A 21343-nucleotide genomic window follows, 5' to 3' on the forward strand; every position below is an offset into this window, starting at 1 on the left:
TCTTTTCGCACTCAGACAATACTTTGCCGTGGCCTATTATGTTCCTCTTACTCACCACCTCTCACAGACGTCCTCGCTGTAGTATACTACCGTACACTTTTATCGCTCGTTTGCTATACATCTCGCCTTCTCGTCTAACTCCCTCTATGTTCCGTAGCAGCGACCTAGCTATTTGTTATTACGCTAAACATGTCAGCGTTCGTACCATTTTGCAACACTTCTCTTGGGCTGTTTTATGATTTTCGTTTCGCCCTCTCGTCTATTTATATAAAACCTGTTTCGTGTAACATAAATACAACACTATAATTCACCCTCCCTTTCAGTTTCCGTTCCCTTTCTGATCACATAATGAGACGATATATTGTATCGTTCGTATAATTTTGCAACGCAACTTATTTTGTACACGACACGTAGGAGGATCAAAGCAGAGCCCCGCTTCCAATGCCTTGCCAATGTTGTCAATGTAACGCCTTGCCTTCCTCATTTAATTACGATAAAAAACTAGACCGGATACTCGGTAGTCTACTGTAATGTCTTTTTGCAATAAACAATTCGACGAGAAAACACACTTTTCTATAGCATAAGTAGAGACTAACGAAACTATGTTCTGTAAATACTAGACCACGATTTCACGTTAATCAGTAGGTCCCGTCTCATATAGCCTCGCTGCTGAAAGGGACGTTAAACTTAAAATCAACTGAACTCACTATCAAGCCAAAAATATGTATTGTGTTAAGCAAACTCGAATTAAGTACCGAAGTTAAAAAATAAATTAAACTAAATGCGAGAGCTAGTTTCTAGTGTGTATTAGAATATTAAGGAAAGACGAAATGAGCGGAAAACATCAACATCTCTTCGTAAAAGAGATCATTTCGCTTCAGCTGATGGTACCACTATTGTTAGATATCATACTTTATACTGTTTTCTTAAAACTTTCAAGATGGCGCTTAGTTTGTGTTTGATTAACGCGGTACAACTCACTTGTTCATTTCTAACTCATTTCGAAAATGAAAACGGAAGGGGGGGGGGGGGGAGAAGAAGAAAAACTCACACGTTGAGTAACAAAACAGGCTTAAGTTTTATTATTTACATTCTTCTATGATTCAATATATATATTCTACTTACATCAGAACCCTCAGCTTATCGATAAAAAGACAACCCTTCCTAAGGAGGTTTCTTACCACTTCCCCTTGTATACTCTTGATTTATATACAGTAAAATATAAATACAATTTACAAACAATGAACTTTCCTTAAGATGAAGTACACGTTGTCTTTGACATATTTTTCAATTAGAATTTCTCTTGAGTACTTTTCTAGTAAATAGCTTAGCTCTACTCAGTAAATTAGCCAATGTTTTCTCGATGCACCTAAACCTTGAACTATATAGTTACCACTAATATATGTGTTATCATTAGGAAACCACAAACAGTTGTTTTTTTTTCTTTCTTCAGATACAGTAAAGAATCTGTTTCACCATAGAATAGATGATCAGTTTTGACTATTACTTATATACCAATCAGGCATACTGGAGATTGGGATTAAGGTCCATGTTACTAAAATAGTCATTTATTTTGTGTGTGTGTGAGCGTAATTAAGAGCCTTTTGGTGTTTGTTAAAGTTGGACGCCCTTCTCATCAGCAAGGCTATATAAAACGTGGATCTACATTTTAAGGGACAATCCGAACCACCGTTAATCGAACCTGGGCTCACATGCATTACAGGAGCGCGCGCTAGCCACTAGACCAGCGTTTCTTAACCGCTGTGTCGCGACACATTGCTGTGTCGCGAGATTTTTAATGTTTTCTAAGGTCTTCCGCAAAGAAATTATCTTTAGAACAAATTAAAAATGTATCTCCAATCGACTTGATTTCACACTTGCCTTCCAAGTTTACAGCTGAAAAGTGTGCTTCTAACGCTGTTCATTTTTCTTTCGAAAGAAACACTGGAGATGAGAGTTTGTCTATCAAGAATTCATCCATGTATATATATATATGCTTTGCAAAAATCACCAGGGACAAATATCTGGTTTTAAGTTCGATGTCTTCTTATATTCTTGATGGTAACATTTCTTTCTCATATTCCTGCTTAAGAGTCATAAGTTTCTTTTATGTTATTATGTTTCTATTCAAGAGTCTTACGTAATTGGCTTGTGAGATTTGTATCTCATGATCGTTCCAGAATAAAAACATGTATGTATTTTTATGTTTGCTTTTTTGCATCTAGGAAAAAGTTACATGCAGGGGTATCGCGAAAGTTTGAAACGTATTTTCGTGTGCCCCAAAAGAAGAAAGGTTGAGAAACGCTACACTACATAGCGAGGAGGTTTTTTTGGTGTTTCAAAACATCAGCGAAAAACATGTCAAAACTAAATAAAACAGATAAAATACAAAATCAAATGAATCATATTCATATCCGTTTCAACCAGAATATGTTCTGTAGCGGACCACTTCTATAAATTACTAGCAGATAGCTTCTAACTGAGGTTTGAGGAATAAACCACCACGATCAAACACGAAAAGTTCGCGTCATTGGTACATCAAGTTTATTACCAAAGATTGAGTTTTTCTGTATTATTCCACCATTATTTGTGTACGTTGCTTCACGTAAACGGGAATGGAAATTTTTCTAATAAATTTGTTGCACAATGATCTACAACAAGTTCTTTATTTTTCAATTTCCTATTTAAAAGCGAAAAAACGTGGACGGGACAATGTGTACCTCCTCTTAAGTTAACCATTCCTGATTTCACATATCACACCCTTTCTTGATGTATTAACCTAATCGTATAACAGGTATTGCTTCCGTATCAAACATAAAATCATCAAACACTATCAAGAGATATTAAGATCTGTCCTCAAGTTCATGATCACTAGCACTTTGTCTGGACTCAGTTTATGAATCCCCATTTCTGCCAACACTTCTTTTGGCGCTGGCATCTGGGCGACGCTGTCCTCAAAGTCTGCCCCCGATGACTTAATGGTGTCCAGCAACAACAAAGCAGACCCTCTTGGAAGATTCAGGAGGATACACGCTTCTTTGATCCTGACAGAAAATAGAAATAATAATAATAATAATAATAATAATAATAATAATAATAATAATAATAATAATAATAATAATAATAATAATAATAATACCAGCACATGAAAAGTCATTTCTCGTAATTCTCGAGTAATTTGAGTTTAGCGTCCCTTTAAGCAGCGAGGCTATATGAGACATGGAACTATAACTTAACGTGGGATCCGAACCACATGAACTCCTGCCTTGAATAGAACCTGGGTCCCCGTGGTAAAGGCGCGTACGTTATTCACACAGCCACGAAAGAGCTCTTTCCCAGCATAAAGTATAAAACCCATTTGGAGATCAAAGTAGTAGAATAACCAGTATTTTCACACAATATAGTCTATAGGTATGAAATCAGTAAGATTTAGTGAATTGAGAATCGAAGCTGGGTCCCTGGCTTATCATGTCGGTATGCTATACGCTGATCACATAAGAAAATTTTCTCTATCTGCACAAGCATGAGCGTCAATAGGACAGATATACTCTTTTAAATTTGCTCCTTAACCTGCCCAACATATGAGCAGTTACTACCTCACAATAACAGCAGTTTCATTTTTATAGGAATTGAGCATGTTTGTACTCTGATTTCTCGCGTTAGATAGCACCTGAATGTTTATTTTCCAGTATGTTACAGAGGTTGTTTTCAATTTATGGTGACGAAATTACACACCTTGTGCAGCACCACCAAACGGGAACAGAAGGAAGTTGCGACTTGTGTGGGCACCTTGTACAATTGACTATGAGTGACAGGTGTGGTAAGTGCATATCGGAACAAATGCAGCCGAAAATAAGTGCTTATTGGGAGAGTTACATAACTACCCTTTCCGACGTGAACTACAGTTATAGTGCCATTATCAAATTTTGTAGTAAGGAGCTTAGATTCACTGTGACCAAACCTGGCATATCACGGATGTTAAAAGGGACGGGTAAGGCGAGGCATGGACTGATGCCTGTGGGGCAGAAACAGGCCAATCCCCGACCTGCCATTGGCCGCACATGAGCTTGAATTCGGGTAGACGGGTCTCTGGTCACCAGGGAGAATCCATCCACAGAGGAGTATCGCTAACCGGCTACAGACATCACTGAAGACACTGCAACCATCATTCACCGCGATTTGAGGATGGTAAAGCGACGGAAGGAGCGTGTTCCTAAGTTCTTGCCAAAACATATTCAGGAACATCGCACCAACTGTCGAAAGCTATATGAGTGGTACCTGGCCGGTGAAAAGTGGAAGTTTGCTGTAACACTGGACGAGGCATATGTTTATCTAGATGACTGTCACAAGCCACGTGCAATTTTTTATCGATCGACAGGTGCGAAGAACTATCAAAGATGGTTTACAGAATGCAAGGAAAGTTTTAGCACAGGCTTCATGATCACTGCTGGATACTCGTATCAGGGCAAGCTGGCCATACATCGTGTAGCCAAAAATACGAAGGTGAATTCGGAATATTATCAGGCTAACGCCCTGACACCCGTTTATCGCCATGACATTCCCCATCCTTACGAGAGGGACAAGAATCTTATGTAGGTGCATCAAGACAAGGCGTCAAGTTACACATCTCGCTCAACCCGCCTCTTCCTCCAACAAACGGCAGCAGAAACTGGAATTTATGTCATTCCATTCACAGACATTCTAGTGAAGTCCTCTGATGCGTCACTGATGGACGTTTGCGCCTTTGGCCTAATAAAACGAGCCTTGTCTCACAGGAGACCCCGCACTGTTGAAGGGCTATGGAAAGCCTGTCCACGAGGAATGGTTGCGGTTGACATGACTACACTGCGTGCCAGTCTCCTACAGTGGAAACATCGCTGTCGGGCAATTGCACAAATGCAGAGCCACCAAACGAACACTCTCGATGGTGGCGACATGCCTTCGCTTAAGGTAAGTGCAGGTTGAAATCGTCACCAGAGATCGGAAACAATCTCTGTATATGCTGAAATATCTTAAAAGATTATGATCCCAATTATTACCTCCCTACCGTGAAACATGGAGGTGACTGTAATGTTTTATACGTGCAATTTCCTGATATTCAGTAGATTCTATGACCGACGAACTATTGCCAGCAATTATGTGGACATTTTAAGTGATCATGATCGAGATCTTGCTTCCGGACAGTGACGCAATTTTTCAAGATGACAAGGCGCCAATTCATACTTTCGAGTTCTTGAAGCATGGTTTGATGAACATCGGAATGAGCTGTAACACCTTTTCTGGCCTGCCCAATCCTCAGACCTCAGCACTATTAAACAGTGAAAGCTCAAATTCAGGAGCTGATATTTTCCTCCTTCTCATGAAGACAATTGAGAAATAACACTTCGCTCCCTTGAATGCGGAATGGCGGAATGCGACACATATCCTGAAAGAGCCAGTCCTAATCAAGATGCAATGGATTCCCAACGTCAGTCAGCAATTGGTTCGGGTGTCATGGGCCTGTAAAGTTAACATAGGAATCCATACGAAATACAATGTCTAGGCATTTCCTTGACGTCTCTTTCTGTTAACCTGAATATAGTGCAACGTTGTTAATGAGGACACGTCATAAGAATCTGAATGTCTCAGGGTGATCCCAACAACTTGGCTGGAATAGGTGTAGCAGTTACCTTCGGCACCGTATGGAAAAGAGAAAACAAAAAGACAAATGAGGACATAAAAAAAAACTTGAACCCGTAGATGCTGATTTGAAGAAGAGGCTGATTCCTGGTGGATGTACAGGAAATATTCAACCATTGGATGTGCACTTCTTCGGGTAGTACAAGTCATTCGACCACTACGTAACCGACACACTGTTGTTGATGAGTGATGTAAACTGGCATCGTAACCGATTCTTGGCATTGCAGTCGTTCATGATCTATCAGCTCAGAGTTTCCCGGTTCAGGAACTCGATTCGGTATACTTCCTACAAAGCTGATTACTTGGACGAAGCACCGACAATGTGGATTTCCCCTTAAGATTACTGTTTTGACTCAATCGGCAGTGACACGTGTTCCAAGTGTAATGAATTAGCTTCTGTCAGATATGTACACTCATGTCCAAAATGATTGTCGCATATCTATAACTGTCTCCTTGTAAGAATATAATTTGATAGTGATTTTGCAGGGTACTTTTTATACTGATACTATGAGTATAATCGGAAAATGTACACTTGTAGTAAATTTCATAGGAAAAGAATTATAAATGTGAAAATTAGAATGAGTAAAACAAAATGTTGCTAAATGGACAAGAAAGTTTTATTTTCGTTTTATTGTTCTTATTTACTGCTCTTTTGACATGAAATTTGCCACATACATGTCTTTGTCAATTATACACACACTAAAATTATAAGAAATACCGGCGAATTCGTTATCAAATTATATTCCTACAAAAATGTATCTATAGACATGCGACAATAATTTTGGACATGAGTGTACATTGTGAGCTAATTTTCTGTGCTTCTCATGCTGTTTTTCGATCTGCACATAGATTGTTTTCTGCAAATCTTCCAACGTACCTTGAATAACAATCCTTTGATTTAAACTGAAGTCAGTCTTGCTGTCTGTTTAAATGCTATCTTCCACTTGCCTCTCATGTTTTATAGATATTATGGTTTCTATGTAGTACAGTGAAACCTGTCTACGTTGGCCACCATAGGTTCCACTGAAAAGTGGCCAACTTACAGAAAATAAGTGTGATTGGTGTACAGTATTTTTAGAATAGGATTTCTAGTATTATTTGATTGTAAAATTTTAATAACCAATAACACAACAGCTACTTTTAAATAATCACCACCATCCCTTTATCATGGTAGTGTTCTGGCCATTGACCTCCAAGGACAAATCGTGGGAATTCATGCTTCCTTGTCTCCAGCCACAAATACAGAACATCTGCCTCTCATATGGGAATACGAAAGAGTTAAGAAAAATAACAAAATGGTATTTTGCGTGGCCAAGATACGTACGTAAATTTATCATTATCATCAGTGAGTAAACATTGCTTCAATGCGGCCAACTTCCACGAAAGGTGTCCAACTTTTGAGTAATAAGTAACGAATGTCTTATGAAAAAAAAAAAGCAGGTTCAAGACGAATCAGGCCAAGATGAGCAGGTGGCCAACTTGCACAGGTTAACAGGTTTTACTGTATATTATATAAGGTTAACAGAAAGAGACGTCAAAGAAATGCCTAGACATTGTATTTCCTATGGACTCCTATGTTAACTTTACAGGCCCATCACACCCGAACCAATTGCTAACTGACGCTGGAAATCCATTTGCATCTTAATTAGGATTGGATCTTTCAGGATATGTGTCGCATTCCGCCTATTTAGATTCAAAGGAGTGAAATGTTACTTGTGAGTGTTGTAATGCACGAAGAATGTTACAATGTTCTCTGGGAACCATTCATGGCTTATATGACCTCATTCCACGGCGAATCAGAGCTGCTCTGCAGTTTAAGGTAGTCTCACGCCCTATTAATGAGATAAGCTGCTGCGTTGATATTATTTTTTAAATATATCTCCCTGTATTTACATTTCTTAGTTATTATTTTTCATGCAAGTAGCCGAATCAAATATTGTAAGTGAAGAAAACCTAAAATTTATGACTGGAAATTATTTTAATACACTTATTTGTTTGCTAAAGGAAAAACATGAACACTTCTTTACTTGTTTAACGTTAAATTTAACCAAAAGCAACTACATATCATTCCTCATGCTCAGATAGAGCTGTCAAAATTATCAGCAAAAAAGAGTGTTATGAACTTGATAATTACTATCTTGTTTAAATTTATATATATATGTTACTTACTCTCTGAAATAGTTCTCTGGTTTCTGCGTAAACTGGCCAAACAAAGGAAACAGATTTCGAGTCATATCGAACTGGAACTGGGCTGCTCCTCCTTCGTTGAAGTGGTTCTCCAGAATTACTTCCTCAAATATGAACTGAAAATATGTAAGAAAAGAGAGTTTCGTTTCACAGTGTAAAACTACAATAGACTACAAACCTATGAGAATTCAATGTTGAAAATGGAATAGTGCATCTACAACTTCCAGTAGCAACAGAGGAATAAGATAAAAAATAGAACCTGTTCCTCGAATCCTAAATCCATATCAAAAAGGGATTACCCACAATCTCTTACTGTTTTTCTTCTATGGAGATCAATATTGTGCAGTAAAATACAATGGTGTGCAGCACCCTGCTACATTACAATTATTACTAGAGACCGGATGTTAGGCAAAATGCCTAATTTTAAAGTTTATATGGCGGGTTATAGTTTCAATTTAAGCCGATTTTATTTGGCCTATTTTGCCTATTTCGCCCATTCTGCCTAAATAATTGCTTTAGTCCCTAATATTGCCTATTCTAAGTATTTCTTCAAAATAAGGCTTTATTGGGGAAAAATATATAATTTAGTACTTCAATAAAGGATTCTGCCTCTTCCGAAAAATATAAATGCTGTTTGTAGTGGTAAGATGTCGTAAAATTTTGGACTACTAAGTGTACTGACAAAGTGCTATAAAACTTTGGACTGTATGTGTACTGATAAAGTGTATAAAATTTGGACTGTTGTGTGAAGTGATAAAATGCTGTAGAGAATGTATTTACCAAATCTATATGGAACACATGTCAAATTTCGTTTACATATAAACGGTATCCATATATATATAGTAAAAGAAAATATTAACAAACACGTACGAGTCATGTTTCTATATTCTTTGAACATTATCTGTGACTTGACTTCATTTTTTATTGTATTGAGTATTTATCTTTATTATTTCGAGTTACATTTCAGTGCCTATTTAACTGCCTATTTTTTTAAATTTTAAGTGCCTATTTGTCTGCCTATTTTCCAGGTTTTTAGTGCCTGAACATCCGGTCTCTAATTATTACAATTAAAAATATTACAATTATAAATTTATTGGACTATTTAAATCACTGTTAAAAACAAATCATTTAATTCATTAATTCAGCTTCGAAGAACATTTGACTACGGGTGTACATTGTCAGACAACCATTTGTAAAATCATAATATTCATTTCCTCATTCTAAAATTAGTCAAACGAAAGACTGGTGTTCCTTTTCTACTACGCCACATTTCTTTAGATTACATGAGCCTTCTGGTTGAATGATCTACAACGTCATTGTTCTTTTCCTAACAAAACTACACGAGACACTTCTCAAGGAGGTAGTTGTGAATTGGAGGCAGAAGCCGTCTTCAGACCGTCCCGGACTTTTAGGAGCTGAGAGTTCATCGCAGCAGAAGCAGTCTATAAAGGAAGCCCAAGGCATCATTCATGCAAGCATGCCAGTTCATGTTTACGCAATACTGCTGATGTTATTTTACTTTTCAGCCTGAACATTTTATTAATTTTGGAAAAATCACTGACAAATCCTGTACTCTCCAAGAATGCCATCTAAGAACTGACTTAAAGACAAAAAGATAACATTGATTGGAGGGTTCTAACAATGATGTCGGAAAATCAGTAATCAAAGAAGATGTTAATGACCAATAAATAGATAACACATCAAAAGATTATACAGCTTATGAACGAGCCTAGCCAATCAGACGAAGCTTCAAGTTAGAAGAAACTTTTGATGAGAAAATAAAAATTGCTGAATTCTAAATTTTAATTAATTTCGAAAATATTAAGCTATACTTTTATTTAAACTATTTGATGACTTTTTATTTTTAAATATGAACGAAAATAATGAGATAATTAACTTAACAAAATATAGAACTGCCCAAATAATACCAAAAATAATTCAATATAGAGGCTTTTGAAATAATAATAAGTTAATTAGCATACTTAACATAAATTACAAATTTCACTCTACGAAAATAGCATTTCTTGAGAATGTAAAATTTTGAATTATAGATTTTACACAAAGTTCAGAATTTTACGACATAATTATATATCATAGCAGACGACCACACAGAGAACCCGAAAATATGATACATCGACAGATGGAGAGGTATTAGTACGTTACCTTCAACGTATGGGAAAGGTTCTAAACCTAGTTTCGTGGGTAATTCATTCATTCAGGGCAGACAACAAGAGCCAAAGTGCTGTCATATGCGGTTCTTTTCTTATCCACCATCGTGAATCCTTACGCCAATATCAGTCTCTTCTCTCGTATTGTTACCGGAGATGAGAAATGGTGCCTGTACGTGAACTTTAGGCAGAGAAAGGAACGGGTCAGCTCAAACAGAGGCAACACACAGGGTTTTCATCCCTAGAAGACAATAATTGTGCCTCATGGGACATCTCACAACTCCTACCCTCTACCTTGTAATCAACTCCAACGTGTCCATGCAGCACTTCAAGAAAAAAGGCCAAATAAACAATATGGCTTCATCATTTATATGGACAACGACAGAGCACATGTGGTACACATAACAACCGTTGCCATTCAGTAGCTTCAATGAGAGATTCTTTCTCATCTGTCGTATTCCCCAGGTATGGTTCCTACAGATTATCATCTTTTTCCGGTTTCTGTCGAATGCACTCCATGGAATATATTTCGAAAACAATGAGCCGCTGAAAAATTCCATTGATGACTTTTATGCATCCAACAATTGTCTGAACGTTGGGAACACAATGTGAACAATGTGGAGGAATATATGTGATTCTTGTCTAATTAGTTCAACCCTCAAACAAGAAATGTATCCACTGGCTTAAAACGCCACGAACTAATGAATCAACTCAACAGTTAATCTTAGCAGTCATCTTTGTTAAAGTATGGAAGTTACTGTTTACACGAAAAAAAAAAAAAAAAAAAAAGTTTGTTATTCATATGAAAGAAAGGAAAGTATAGAGCACATATGCTCATTGTGCTTCTTACCTGATTGAGTTGTTCACATAGCATCTGCCAAATCTCATTGAAGAGGGGCACCGACAGCAGCTCCTGGAGTTCGTTTAACTTTGCAGCTAAGATTTGAAACATTGGACACACACTTGGCGTTACACTGGGATTTACGAACTCCTTAGGCGAAGGCATTGCAAACCACCTGCAATCACAACACAAGCACATAAGTATCAATACACAACTACAAGATACAGTCATTAGAAAGAGGTAAAGCCATCCTTGAATTTAATTTTATAAAGTGATTCCACATGGCTATATGCTTAGCGCACGCGCCTTTCGCGTCGGAGACCTGGTTTCGATTCTCGGTGGGAACTCATGTGATCCGGATCCCATGTTAAGCTGCACACGCTCACCAATCTAACCAACTAAATTTACTTACGTCTTTTTTTTGGGGGGGGGGGGAGGAGGATAGACAGGTTCATTGGAGTTAAATGTGCCTTTTCAGTAGTGAAGCTGCAATATATGAGATGTAGGATCCGAACCACAAGAGCTACTCCTGGAAACAAAGCTGCACCAAAGAGATAGGATCAAGGATTGCCGTAGCCACAGAGGCATTCAACAACAAAAGATCACTAATAACTAGCAGGCTTAATATTGGAATAAGGAAGAAGTTACTTAAGTGCTATAGGCTTCTATGAAGTTTTGAATTGTATGATTCAAACTTGGACACTAAGGAAGTTAGAGAAGAAATATTAAGGGTACTTCGAAACGTGGTGCTGGAGGAAAATGGAGAAGATAAAATGGACAGAGAGAGTAACAAACGAAGATGTTTTAAAACGGGTAAGAGAGAAGAGGACGCTTTTAGACATCCTTCGTAGGAAGGCCGATTGGATCGGACACATCTTGCGATGAAATTGTCTTCTTCATAACGCCATAGAGCGAAAGATGGAAGAATAGTAAGAACACAAGTGACTGATGATTTGAAAAATACAAGAAAATATTGGAGAGTTCAAAGAAGCTGAAGATCGAGATCTAAGTACCAACGTCAATTAATTAATTAATTAATTAAGGTAGGTAGGTAGGAAGGAAGGAAGGAAGGTAGGTAGGTAGGAAGGTAGGATGTAAGAAAAGGAAGCAAGCAAACAAGTACGAAAGTAAGTAAGTAAGTAAGTAAGAAAGAAAGTAAGTAAGTAAGTTAGTTAGTTAGTATGTACGGAAGAAAGGAAGGAAGGAAGCAAGCAAACAAGAAAGTAAATTAGTAAGTAAGTATGTAAGGAAGAAAGGAAGCAAGTAAACGCATTAATCCCAGGACTTGCCAACAAGCAGAATACTTATCAATTATAAAATAACATAAGAATCATCAATACAACCATACTTAAGCACAATAGTATCAAAAACGCCAATATAATGTTCATTACACATAAATAAGAATTTTGTGCTTCAAGCACCGCATCTTATCTATCTTAGACTGATTGTGTCACATCCGAAATAATCGGGTTTTCAAAATTTATTTAAAACTTTATGAGTAATAATTTAAATGCAAATAATTTGTTGACTGCGTTCGGTTTCAGGTACTTACTTATCCTTTCTGTAAGGACGACTCTTCGCTTTCACATCCAACATAACAGCCTCACATATGGTCTTCAGAAGGTCGTTCTTCATTAGCGTCAAAAGTTCCAATATTTCATCAAACACTGTTCCTTCCAAGTCTTCTATTTTCATATCTTCTATTGGTTGATGAGTGAGGCTGGGAACATTGGAGCCTTCCTCAGACGGACTTCTACTTGGCTTGTCCATAGCCTCTGGAAAATCCAAACTTTCAAAGTGTTCCTGAATGTCATCAACGTGCAGATTTTCATCAGTAGCGGCTGCTAACTCTTGATTCTGCAACTTCTCTCTTTGGGCTTTGTAGTACTGCAGCTCTAAGAAATGCTGTTAGAAGAAGAGCAAAAAAAATACTTTCAGTTTTAAAAAGAAGTTGCTTGGGCTGTAGTTGCTTAAAATTCAACATCCGTGTTCAACACCATATATGATATCCACCGAAGAACTTACTACTCATATATATTAGAGCCTTTCTATTTGATCTGAGCCCCTTCTGGCGCTGCAGTCGATGTGTGCTTTCTCGTACCTCCCTCAAAAGAGGCGGGAGAAGTTGTTCCGGCCGAGATCTTTCAATTGTTGGATGCGGAAGCGTTGCCAAAATGAATTATTTCACGGACTTCGCTGTCCTCTATCTTGTTAGCCATTCTAAGTAGCCTACGATCTTCACTCGTCAGGACCAAAGGATTGAATGACAAATTGGCAACGCAGCTGAGGTCATTCACTTCTTTTCCGTAAGCAAAGGGAGAATTTCCTTCGTCAGAGGGTGGCCGGGGTGGGGCCGAAGTATAGTTCGCATACTTTCCGAGGGCATAGATGAGATAGACAGGCTCTAGCACTGGAAATCGAACTCATCTTTTCCGTATAAAACAGTAATCACTGAACCAAAAGGGGACCCAAAACACATGGCAGACGTAGAATTATATCCAATTATCTGGATCAGTGTTCCCAGATTTGGCTACAAGTAGTGAATTGGGCGATCTTTTAAGTGCCCTCGGTACCAAAATTTCAAATTGAGCGACACGCTACTTTTTCAGCTATTTTTAATTATCTGCACACTATAACTCTTGAGAATGTGCTACTTTCTTATTTTCATACATGAAATAACAAAATTATTAGTTTTATATAATAGAATAAAATTTGTGCGTGTTGAGTGTTCTATTCACAATGAACACTAGTTTTACTAAAACTAACATGTTCAATACTAGTTTATTTTTTTTTTTTTTAATCTCCAGCAGGGTTCGCTGGTTTAAACCAGCTGGTTTTTTCAAAAGAACCAACTGATCTAAACAAACACAAACAAACAAACAATAAAAACAAGAAACAAACAAACAAACAAAAACGAAACATGCTTTAAATCGTATGAACTTAATGGTGACGTTTCTACATATCAAACCATCTGCATTCATTTCATTTCCTTTTCACCTTTTAATCAAGGCGTCCCATGGTCAATTCTCAGTCGAACCACAACTATTCTCTCAAGTGTAAACCAAGTAGCGGTTCGGATGTCACTTTAAGCGAAGGTCTTCTTCTTACCTCGGTATTACATAAGGATGTTAAGCCTAAACATACGAAACGAAATCAAATTGTAGGCCTGAATGCCTGTTGTTTTATAAAGAAGCCAAGGTTGCTTAAATATATTGATATAAATTGGCAAAATTTATCGACTGTCTACATAGCTTCCAACATTAGCTTGGATTGGACTTTCAGTTTTAATTTAATTGAATGATATCTACATATTAAATTTTGTAATTTAATACCTGTTTTAGCGTACTGATGATGATACGTTAACCATAAAATTTTACATTACAAGCAATAGCGGGATTTTTTTCATTACTGCTTTTTCATTTAAAGCAATAACAGGATTTTCCAAATGGCTAAGGCGGGAGTTTCCCGATTTATATGTAATTCTGTATATTGGTTTCAATTGTGCAACTGTTTATCTTTTTGTCCTTCTGAAATGATTCTTGACAATTATATTAATAAGTATGTAAAGATCAGTCCAACGTTTTTTTTTTTTTTTTTTTTTTTTTTTTTTTTTTTTTTTATCAGGAGTCCTTCGTGAGTAAGTCGGCAGACTCATTGCATTTGTGGCCAATTAGTCCCGGTTTCGAGTCCAAATGGAAAACAATTTCTTTCGGATGTAAGCCGAGAAGCGGTCTGAATTCCGCTTTAAGCTTATTTGACCCCTTCCAGCATAAGCCCGTTGTTGCATAATAACATCAAGGCGAAACAAACTTATTTCTATTCATATAAATAGAGAGAGCAAATCATTTAAACAAAAACACCTGGTTAAAAAAAACTGGTTTAAAAAAAAAAAGTGTTTTCTTTGTTTTTTTTTCAATAAAAATATGGTTTTTGCCAACCCTGATCTCTAGCTCTGACAACACTAGACTTTTGTCCAGTTTGCACTGTTGCTGTTTCAGTTAACGCCTACCCCCTAATGCTGCTTTGCTGTGCTGTGTAAATGTGAACACCGCAATTTTAATTTTCTAACACTGTATTATCCATATTAATATAATGAATAAATGGAGTTACAATAAAAACTTCCAAAATTCATAGCCCTCAGATAAACCCACAAAACTGATTTAAGCGAACATGTACCATTGTAAATCAGAAAGTTCGCCCATTTTATATTATTACCGTCTGCCCAGTTCATTGCACACTGCTGTTCTACTGCTCCTGACGTAGTATGGAGTTTGCTCTAACGCACTACCACCAACAGTACGAAAGCGCGGTCGCTGCCTGATCGCTGCCAACCCAGACATCTGACGCATTTTTAACTCCAGGTGATCAATAATGTATAGCTGTAAAATAATTCATTTTTTTATGTTTGGGCTATAAATAGTTCAAATCCGCTACTTTTGAAACATAACCTCACTACTTTTTAATCTTCAGATCTGGCAACAATGTTGTGACCGTAAAATTCTTGAAGAATTAAACGCAGATTTTCTTCAAGTAGAACAAACTGATCAAGCTACCGTCACTACTGTTTTCTCTGTTACAACACGCACAGAATAAAAAGTTACTGAAAGAGTAAACTCATTCATTTTTAGTTAAAATTTATTCACAGACATACAGCTATTCTTAACACTGAAGAAAATTTTACGATTATGCACATTTATCAGGTATGAAAATATTCTAATTAAAGCGACTGGAATTCATCGTGATAATCTGAGTAGTGTCCGTGGCGACTCTTGAGGTCGCGAACTGTTGATCAATTCAATGCCAGCCTGCCTACTTCTTAAGCTAGTAAAACTCAAGAATTAAATTTCGCATTTCTGCTGTATAGCATGTTCCAAATAATATTTAACACAAAATGAGATGAAACGGAAGTGGTACGAGAAAAATCAAATCTTCTAAGTCTTGTATTACAAAAAAGAAAAAAGTTACACCTGAACTATCTCCACAAACGAAAAATATATAGATTATATTTTGAAATGGAAAACAGCGAACGCATATTTACATGTAAATTTCTTACTTTTTAAGTGTTTCAACAATTATACAATTTACCGATCATTTCGAACGCATACTGTCACTCGGGATTGTTTCGATAAGATTTCTAACATTCATTATTTTGTTCTGGATACAAGCGAACAAGTTTGGCATAATATTCACCAGAAGAAATGTCACCAGTGGTGATATCTGATTGTGTCATCAACTTTGTGAAGCATCGCTCAACATATAATTAACATTATAGGGAACTGAGCTGGAGATTATGTACTGGTACTTTTAATCACTCCTCTCAACAAAATTACCAGGGACCACGAAAAATATGGGGCTTAGGACTGAGATTTCTGGGCTTTCGGTATCTAAGGTCATTTGGCTCTTCACGTTTTTGAGGGATGACGTCCCTTGGCGAGCACACAATTTGGGGAAAGGGAAGGAAGAAAGGATTGGGGAAGGAAGAAAGCGGCCTGGGACCTATAAGTGAGATACCACCCCGGCATTTGCCTGGTGTGAATGAGGAAAACCCAGGAAAACCTCATTCAGGGTGGCTGGCCTGAAAAAGCGTTTTACACTTTTTCGACCGAATGGCACCACCGGGAATCGAACCCGGGACCGCTCGCACCGAAGGCGAGAGCGTTAGCGACTACGCTACGCGGGACCACCACGAAAAATATGGACATGACTATGTTCGAGATATCGTTTCAGGACTCCAAGGGCAAAACAAATTCATCAGACTAGTATCAGATCTCTTCACTGTAATCAGTAAACGGAACTTGGATGCTTGTTTCCTGCTTCATTTGGTGATAAAAGCGGAGGAACGTGAGAGCAATGTGACTTGATGCCTTGTCTATGTGAGTGTGTACATTTTTTTTTCTGTATGAACAAAAGTGCGATATCTGTGCGAAAAATGGGGCCATAATGGCTGACCAAAATACGCAGCATGCATCTTTAATCATCAACTTTCAAGCATAACCAAATCCCGCTAAAATATCCCTTCTGAAAAAGTTACCCTGTAGTAGCGGACAAAGTCACTCAACTTTTGCTTCGTTAGGATGGTAGGCAATGGATTAAATTTCTTCACTGTCGTATGGATAAATGAATGCCTTATCTCGTGTGACCACATACCTCTACTCAACCTTATAGACAATGTTCATACAGTTTCTGCTCGGTAATCTTTTGTTTAGCGATACGTTGAGATTGGTGGTGTGAACGCGGGACTTAGGTTGACACTAGCTGGAGACACGTGGAACCTTCGGGCTATCTTCCTTTGAGAGACTGGCTTTTCTTTCAAGTCATCCGATGTACGTTAGCAACACTTGATTCATTATTTTCACTAATCTTGTTGGTAAATCTTTCCCTACACGGCCTTATTAGGTAAAGCGGGGGCGCACGGTGACTCAGCTCACGGTGGTTTACCTTTGGTGCGAGGGTTCCTTGGTTCGATTTCAGGCCATGTGAGTTTGTTGTGGGTTATCTCGTTATCTCCCACATTCTCATTCCACCAATTCTTTCATTAATCATCCGTCTCCTTTAGCCTACAGGGAATTACAGTGGAACGTAAAATTAGAAAAAAAAATCTGATTTCATTTCATTTTCTGATAGATGTAATGGGTCATTATGGTATGAATATCCACGTTTATGCGGTTTTACGCTTTATCGTTAAGGGAACTCTGGATGGAAAAAAGATATTATACAGGGTATTACAAAATTTTGGGAACAGATTCTTCACATCAAAATAAGAAAAAAAAAATCATATGGACTTGTGTTCAAAAGTGGGTAGTTTCGGGAGTTATAGGGTGCTGAAAACGTGAAACAAGTGAAATTTAAATATTCATAGCTCTACTACTATGGGACCTATCCTCGTCAGGTCAAGACATCACTGACGAACTGGTATGTCAACTATCCAAATATCCATGTTTCAGAATGCTCCATTACTTGCACACCAATTTTTAGAGAGGTAAGTAGAGAGCGAGCAAGTACTTCCAAACAGCCTCTCTAAAAATGATTGTATTTTGATACGAGGAATCTATTCAAAAAATATTGTGACAATTTTTTTTAACGCCCTGTATACCACTTCCAACAGCGGTTCAGTTTCGGTGGCATTGTTACTGTTACATGCACTTTACTTCGGACGCTGGTTGAAAAAGCCGAAAATTAAAGCAACGAACTGTCCTTCGGTACAGTTGACACATCCAGATACTAACGTACTGAACTTTTCGCATCTCAAAGAATCTTGTATAAAAGTAAACTTTCACTTAAGCTATCTATCACTTTATTTCATGACTAGTGTGATACAGACTAAACATTTCTTTTCGCATTACTTTGAACAATGTACATTCAGCAGTAGCTGACGATAATTACACTATAAATCTAGGAAAATGCTTACATACCGGCAAATCACTCCACTCCTGTAAAACTGAGGCGAGGTAGCTGATGGTGTTAAGTATTGGCGGGAGAGCAGATGAAAGAGGGTCCTGACGTTCTTCGTGCAACAGCTGAAGCAAACGCACACGAAACTCATCCAGAAGTTCTAGTTGAAGATCCAAAAATTGGATCCTGTTACAACAGAAAATACAATTATTATTATTATTATTATTATTATTATTATTAACTATTAATTTCACCTTTTCTACACTTGAACTTAGTTACATTGCCTTATTTTTCTATTCAAATTTCTTTTTTGTTTGAGGGTCGTGTTCCATTATCATGAATGCTACAAATAAGGGTGGGTGGTTCGCGCTATACTCTAGCGGAGAATTATTGAGTAGAATAGAATATAATAGAATAGAATAATTTTTATTGTCATTAAACAACGAATGTTGCAGTCGATAGCGTCAATAATATATAAAATCAGATTATTTGTTATAATTTACACTTTTATTCAAATTCATTAATACTATAAATAGAATTATTTACAATGGCTTTCGAAATCGACATTACCCATCCTTCGAATATGTATTGGCAATACATTATACAGTTTCATGTCAGTATACTTATAGCTTCTTTGAGTTGTATTCAGTCTAACATGTGGGGTATTTAAATCATCGTTACATCTTGCATTATATGAGTGAACATTACTGCGATACCCAATACCATCCTGATTTCTCTAACGTTCATAAATGTACAAAGAACGAACTGCATTTCCTTAAAGAATGATCTACATGATACAGTATCTGGCAAACCTTTTATTGCTTTCATAGCTCTTTTGCCATTTGAAGACAGTCTGAGCACCCGATGAGTTACCCCGCAATAATATACCATATTGTACACGTTGATGCTAGTGGTCTACTACTCTCACGCTTAGCTGCATGCATGGAGAGAATGCCCGCGATCGTTCGGTCTATTTGATGGACGGGTTCCGCCAAACAAGGCACCCCGCCCGTAGTTGCTCGTGCTTGAACCTGAGTCCTCGTGCACGATGTGCACCGTCAAGATTTGTCCCCTAACCTTGACGCCTTAGCGTGTAACCCTCATTCACTGAGGAAGTGGGATACGCCCACTGCGCGGCCGGACCGAAGTCCTGAGTGCCTACCAGTTAACCTACTGATGGAGGCGGTCCTGCTAGCGAGTCCGGCCCTACCATACTCTGCAGGCATGGTGCCCGAGCGTTATAAGGCAAGCTCAACTCCCACACATGTTCACCGTTACCCAGGTTCCTGGGATTAGCTCCCATGTGCTACCGAATCCCACGGTATGACCACAATCCTGCAGAGTCCAACCCAATCCGGGAACCCCAGGCAATGCCCGAGGGTTCAACTGGCAACCGCCGTGTTAGAGGTACCACACACACGTCGAGATGCTTCGCATCTCATCCCAGATCCAATGGTACGTGTTAAGTCACCATTTGAGTTTGATGCCGGCCCATATCCTACAGGGTTTACTCCCTTGCGTGGGATCAGAGCTGTTACCTAGATGCCTGGGATTGGCCCCTCCCCACCTCCGTTTAGTCTCTCTAGTAGGCAGGAATCCGACACTCCTCTCCCGGTTGGATCGTCCATGCAATACGGGACTACCTCTCTTTAACGTGTTGAGGTACCACGTACACGTTGAGATAGTCAGTATCACTTCCCGCACCCAGGATCAGAAACTAAGGTTCCAAGGCCGATATTTCTGGAGTTTCGTCTTTTATAGAGATGTTTCAGCAGTTTCAGCCATCCGCCACCTACGGCACTACTTGTAGGCAGGGTTGGGTAATTACGCGTAAAAAAAGGTTTTCTACGTGACGTGTAAAATACGCGTAAAAAACGCGTAATTTACGTAAAATACGTAAAGTACGTAAAAAATTAGAAACAGGTCTACAAATTAAAAGAAAACGTTCTACGCGCTGAGCTTTAAAAAAATTCTTCCTAAATTGTATGGAATCTAGCTGGATTGTGCAAAACTTAATCCGTAAGCATAAACTGGGAATTTTGTATTGGCTTTGTAAAGTAGCATTGTATAATACGGTTTGCACGCGTGACTGTTCAAAACCCATTTCATCATGTTTCATGTTTTAAACCCTCTGTAATCGAGAAAAGTTTTATGCCAGAGAAGCCATGGAAGAAACTATTGTGCAATATAACAACAATGGTAAGCCTTCGTGGTCTCCATTTGTGACGACTTCCTGCAATGTCTGAGAAAAGCACCACGAACAAGTAGAGGAGTTTCTGTTGGAAAACCTCGGCCCTTCAGGAATAACTAGCTACCAGCAGTATCGGGGAAAATGTGGAAATTTTGAAGAACTTATGAAGAAGGGAATTACAACACCACGCACATTCTGGTATTTCGCTACTCGGCAACATAAGGAGTTGTCGGAATTTGCTATGAATTTACTGAACATCCTAGCATCTTCAGCGCAAATTGAAAGACTTTTTCTCAAATTGGTCCTTTGTCCATAACGTCACAAGAAACGGCTCAGCTTCGAACGTTCGAAGAAACTACTTCAAATATACTACACCCTCAAATTACAAGACCACTCAAGTTATATTAGTGTGATTAAGAGTATTGTGTTCGAATTGTACTAAACTATAATGGAAATGACATGTAACTTTTTTTTTTAGAATTAAAATAATGGCTAAATTTTAAATGAAATGATATACGCAATTTTATTGGAACCAAGTAAAATATATTCAGTATTCGAACTAGGAAGAAAGACAAACTGTTTCTTTCACAAAAAAAAAAAAAAAAAAAAAAAAAAAAAAAAAAAAAACCAAGTAGTCCGATATTCTGTTGAGTATTTTCTTCGGTTTTGTCTATTTATTATGAGCATGAAAAATGTTTACATTAAATGTTCAAATCATAGTCAAGTGCTAAGGAAAGTAATATATTTAGTGTTGTTGGACTTGGAAGAAAAGAGCAAAATAAATGAGTTCATTCCGAAAAATTTAGTATAATGTTCTGTTGGGTGCTTTTATATTTTTTCAGTTGTGTGTGTTTAAAATGAGAATCTAATAATTTTTACATCGAA

The 21343-nt window shown here is 37.8% G+C and overlaps 1 protein-coding gene across 1 annotated transcript in view; it reads right to left on the minus strand.

The window, feature by feature from the left end:
- Nucleotides 1–1054: 1054 nt before the first annotated feature.
- Nucleotides 1055–21343, minus strand: part of Rint1 (RAD50 interactor 1) — a 51495-nt gene continuing 31206 nt past the window's right edge. The window contains exons 8-12 of the mRNA XM_081732160.1: nucleotides 18288–18453; nucleotides 12428–12780; nucleotides 10885–11050; nucleotides 7849–7982; nucleotides 1055–3044 (exon numbers count right to left, since the gene is read on the minus strand). Of these exons, the coding sequence (XP_081588286.1) occupies nucleotides 2834–3044; nucleotides 7849–7982; nucleotides 10885–11050; nucleotides 12428–12780; nucleotides 18288–18453 (1030 nt within the window). The 3' untranslated portion in view covers nucleotides 1055–2833. The remainder of the gene's footprint in view (nucleotides 3045–7848; nucleotides 7983–10884; nucleotides 11051–12427; nucleotides 12781–18287; nucleotides 18454–21343) is intronic.

This window comes from Thermobia domestica, chromosome 11, assembly GCF_964235325.1.
Source record: "Thermobia domestica chromosome 11, izTheDome1.hap1.1, whole genome shotgun sequence".
NCBI classification, from domain to species: domain Eukaryota; kingdom Metazoa; phylum Arthropoda; class Insecta; order Zygentoma; family Lepismatidae; genus Thermobia; species Thermobia domestica.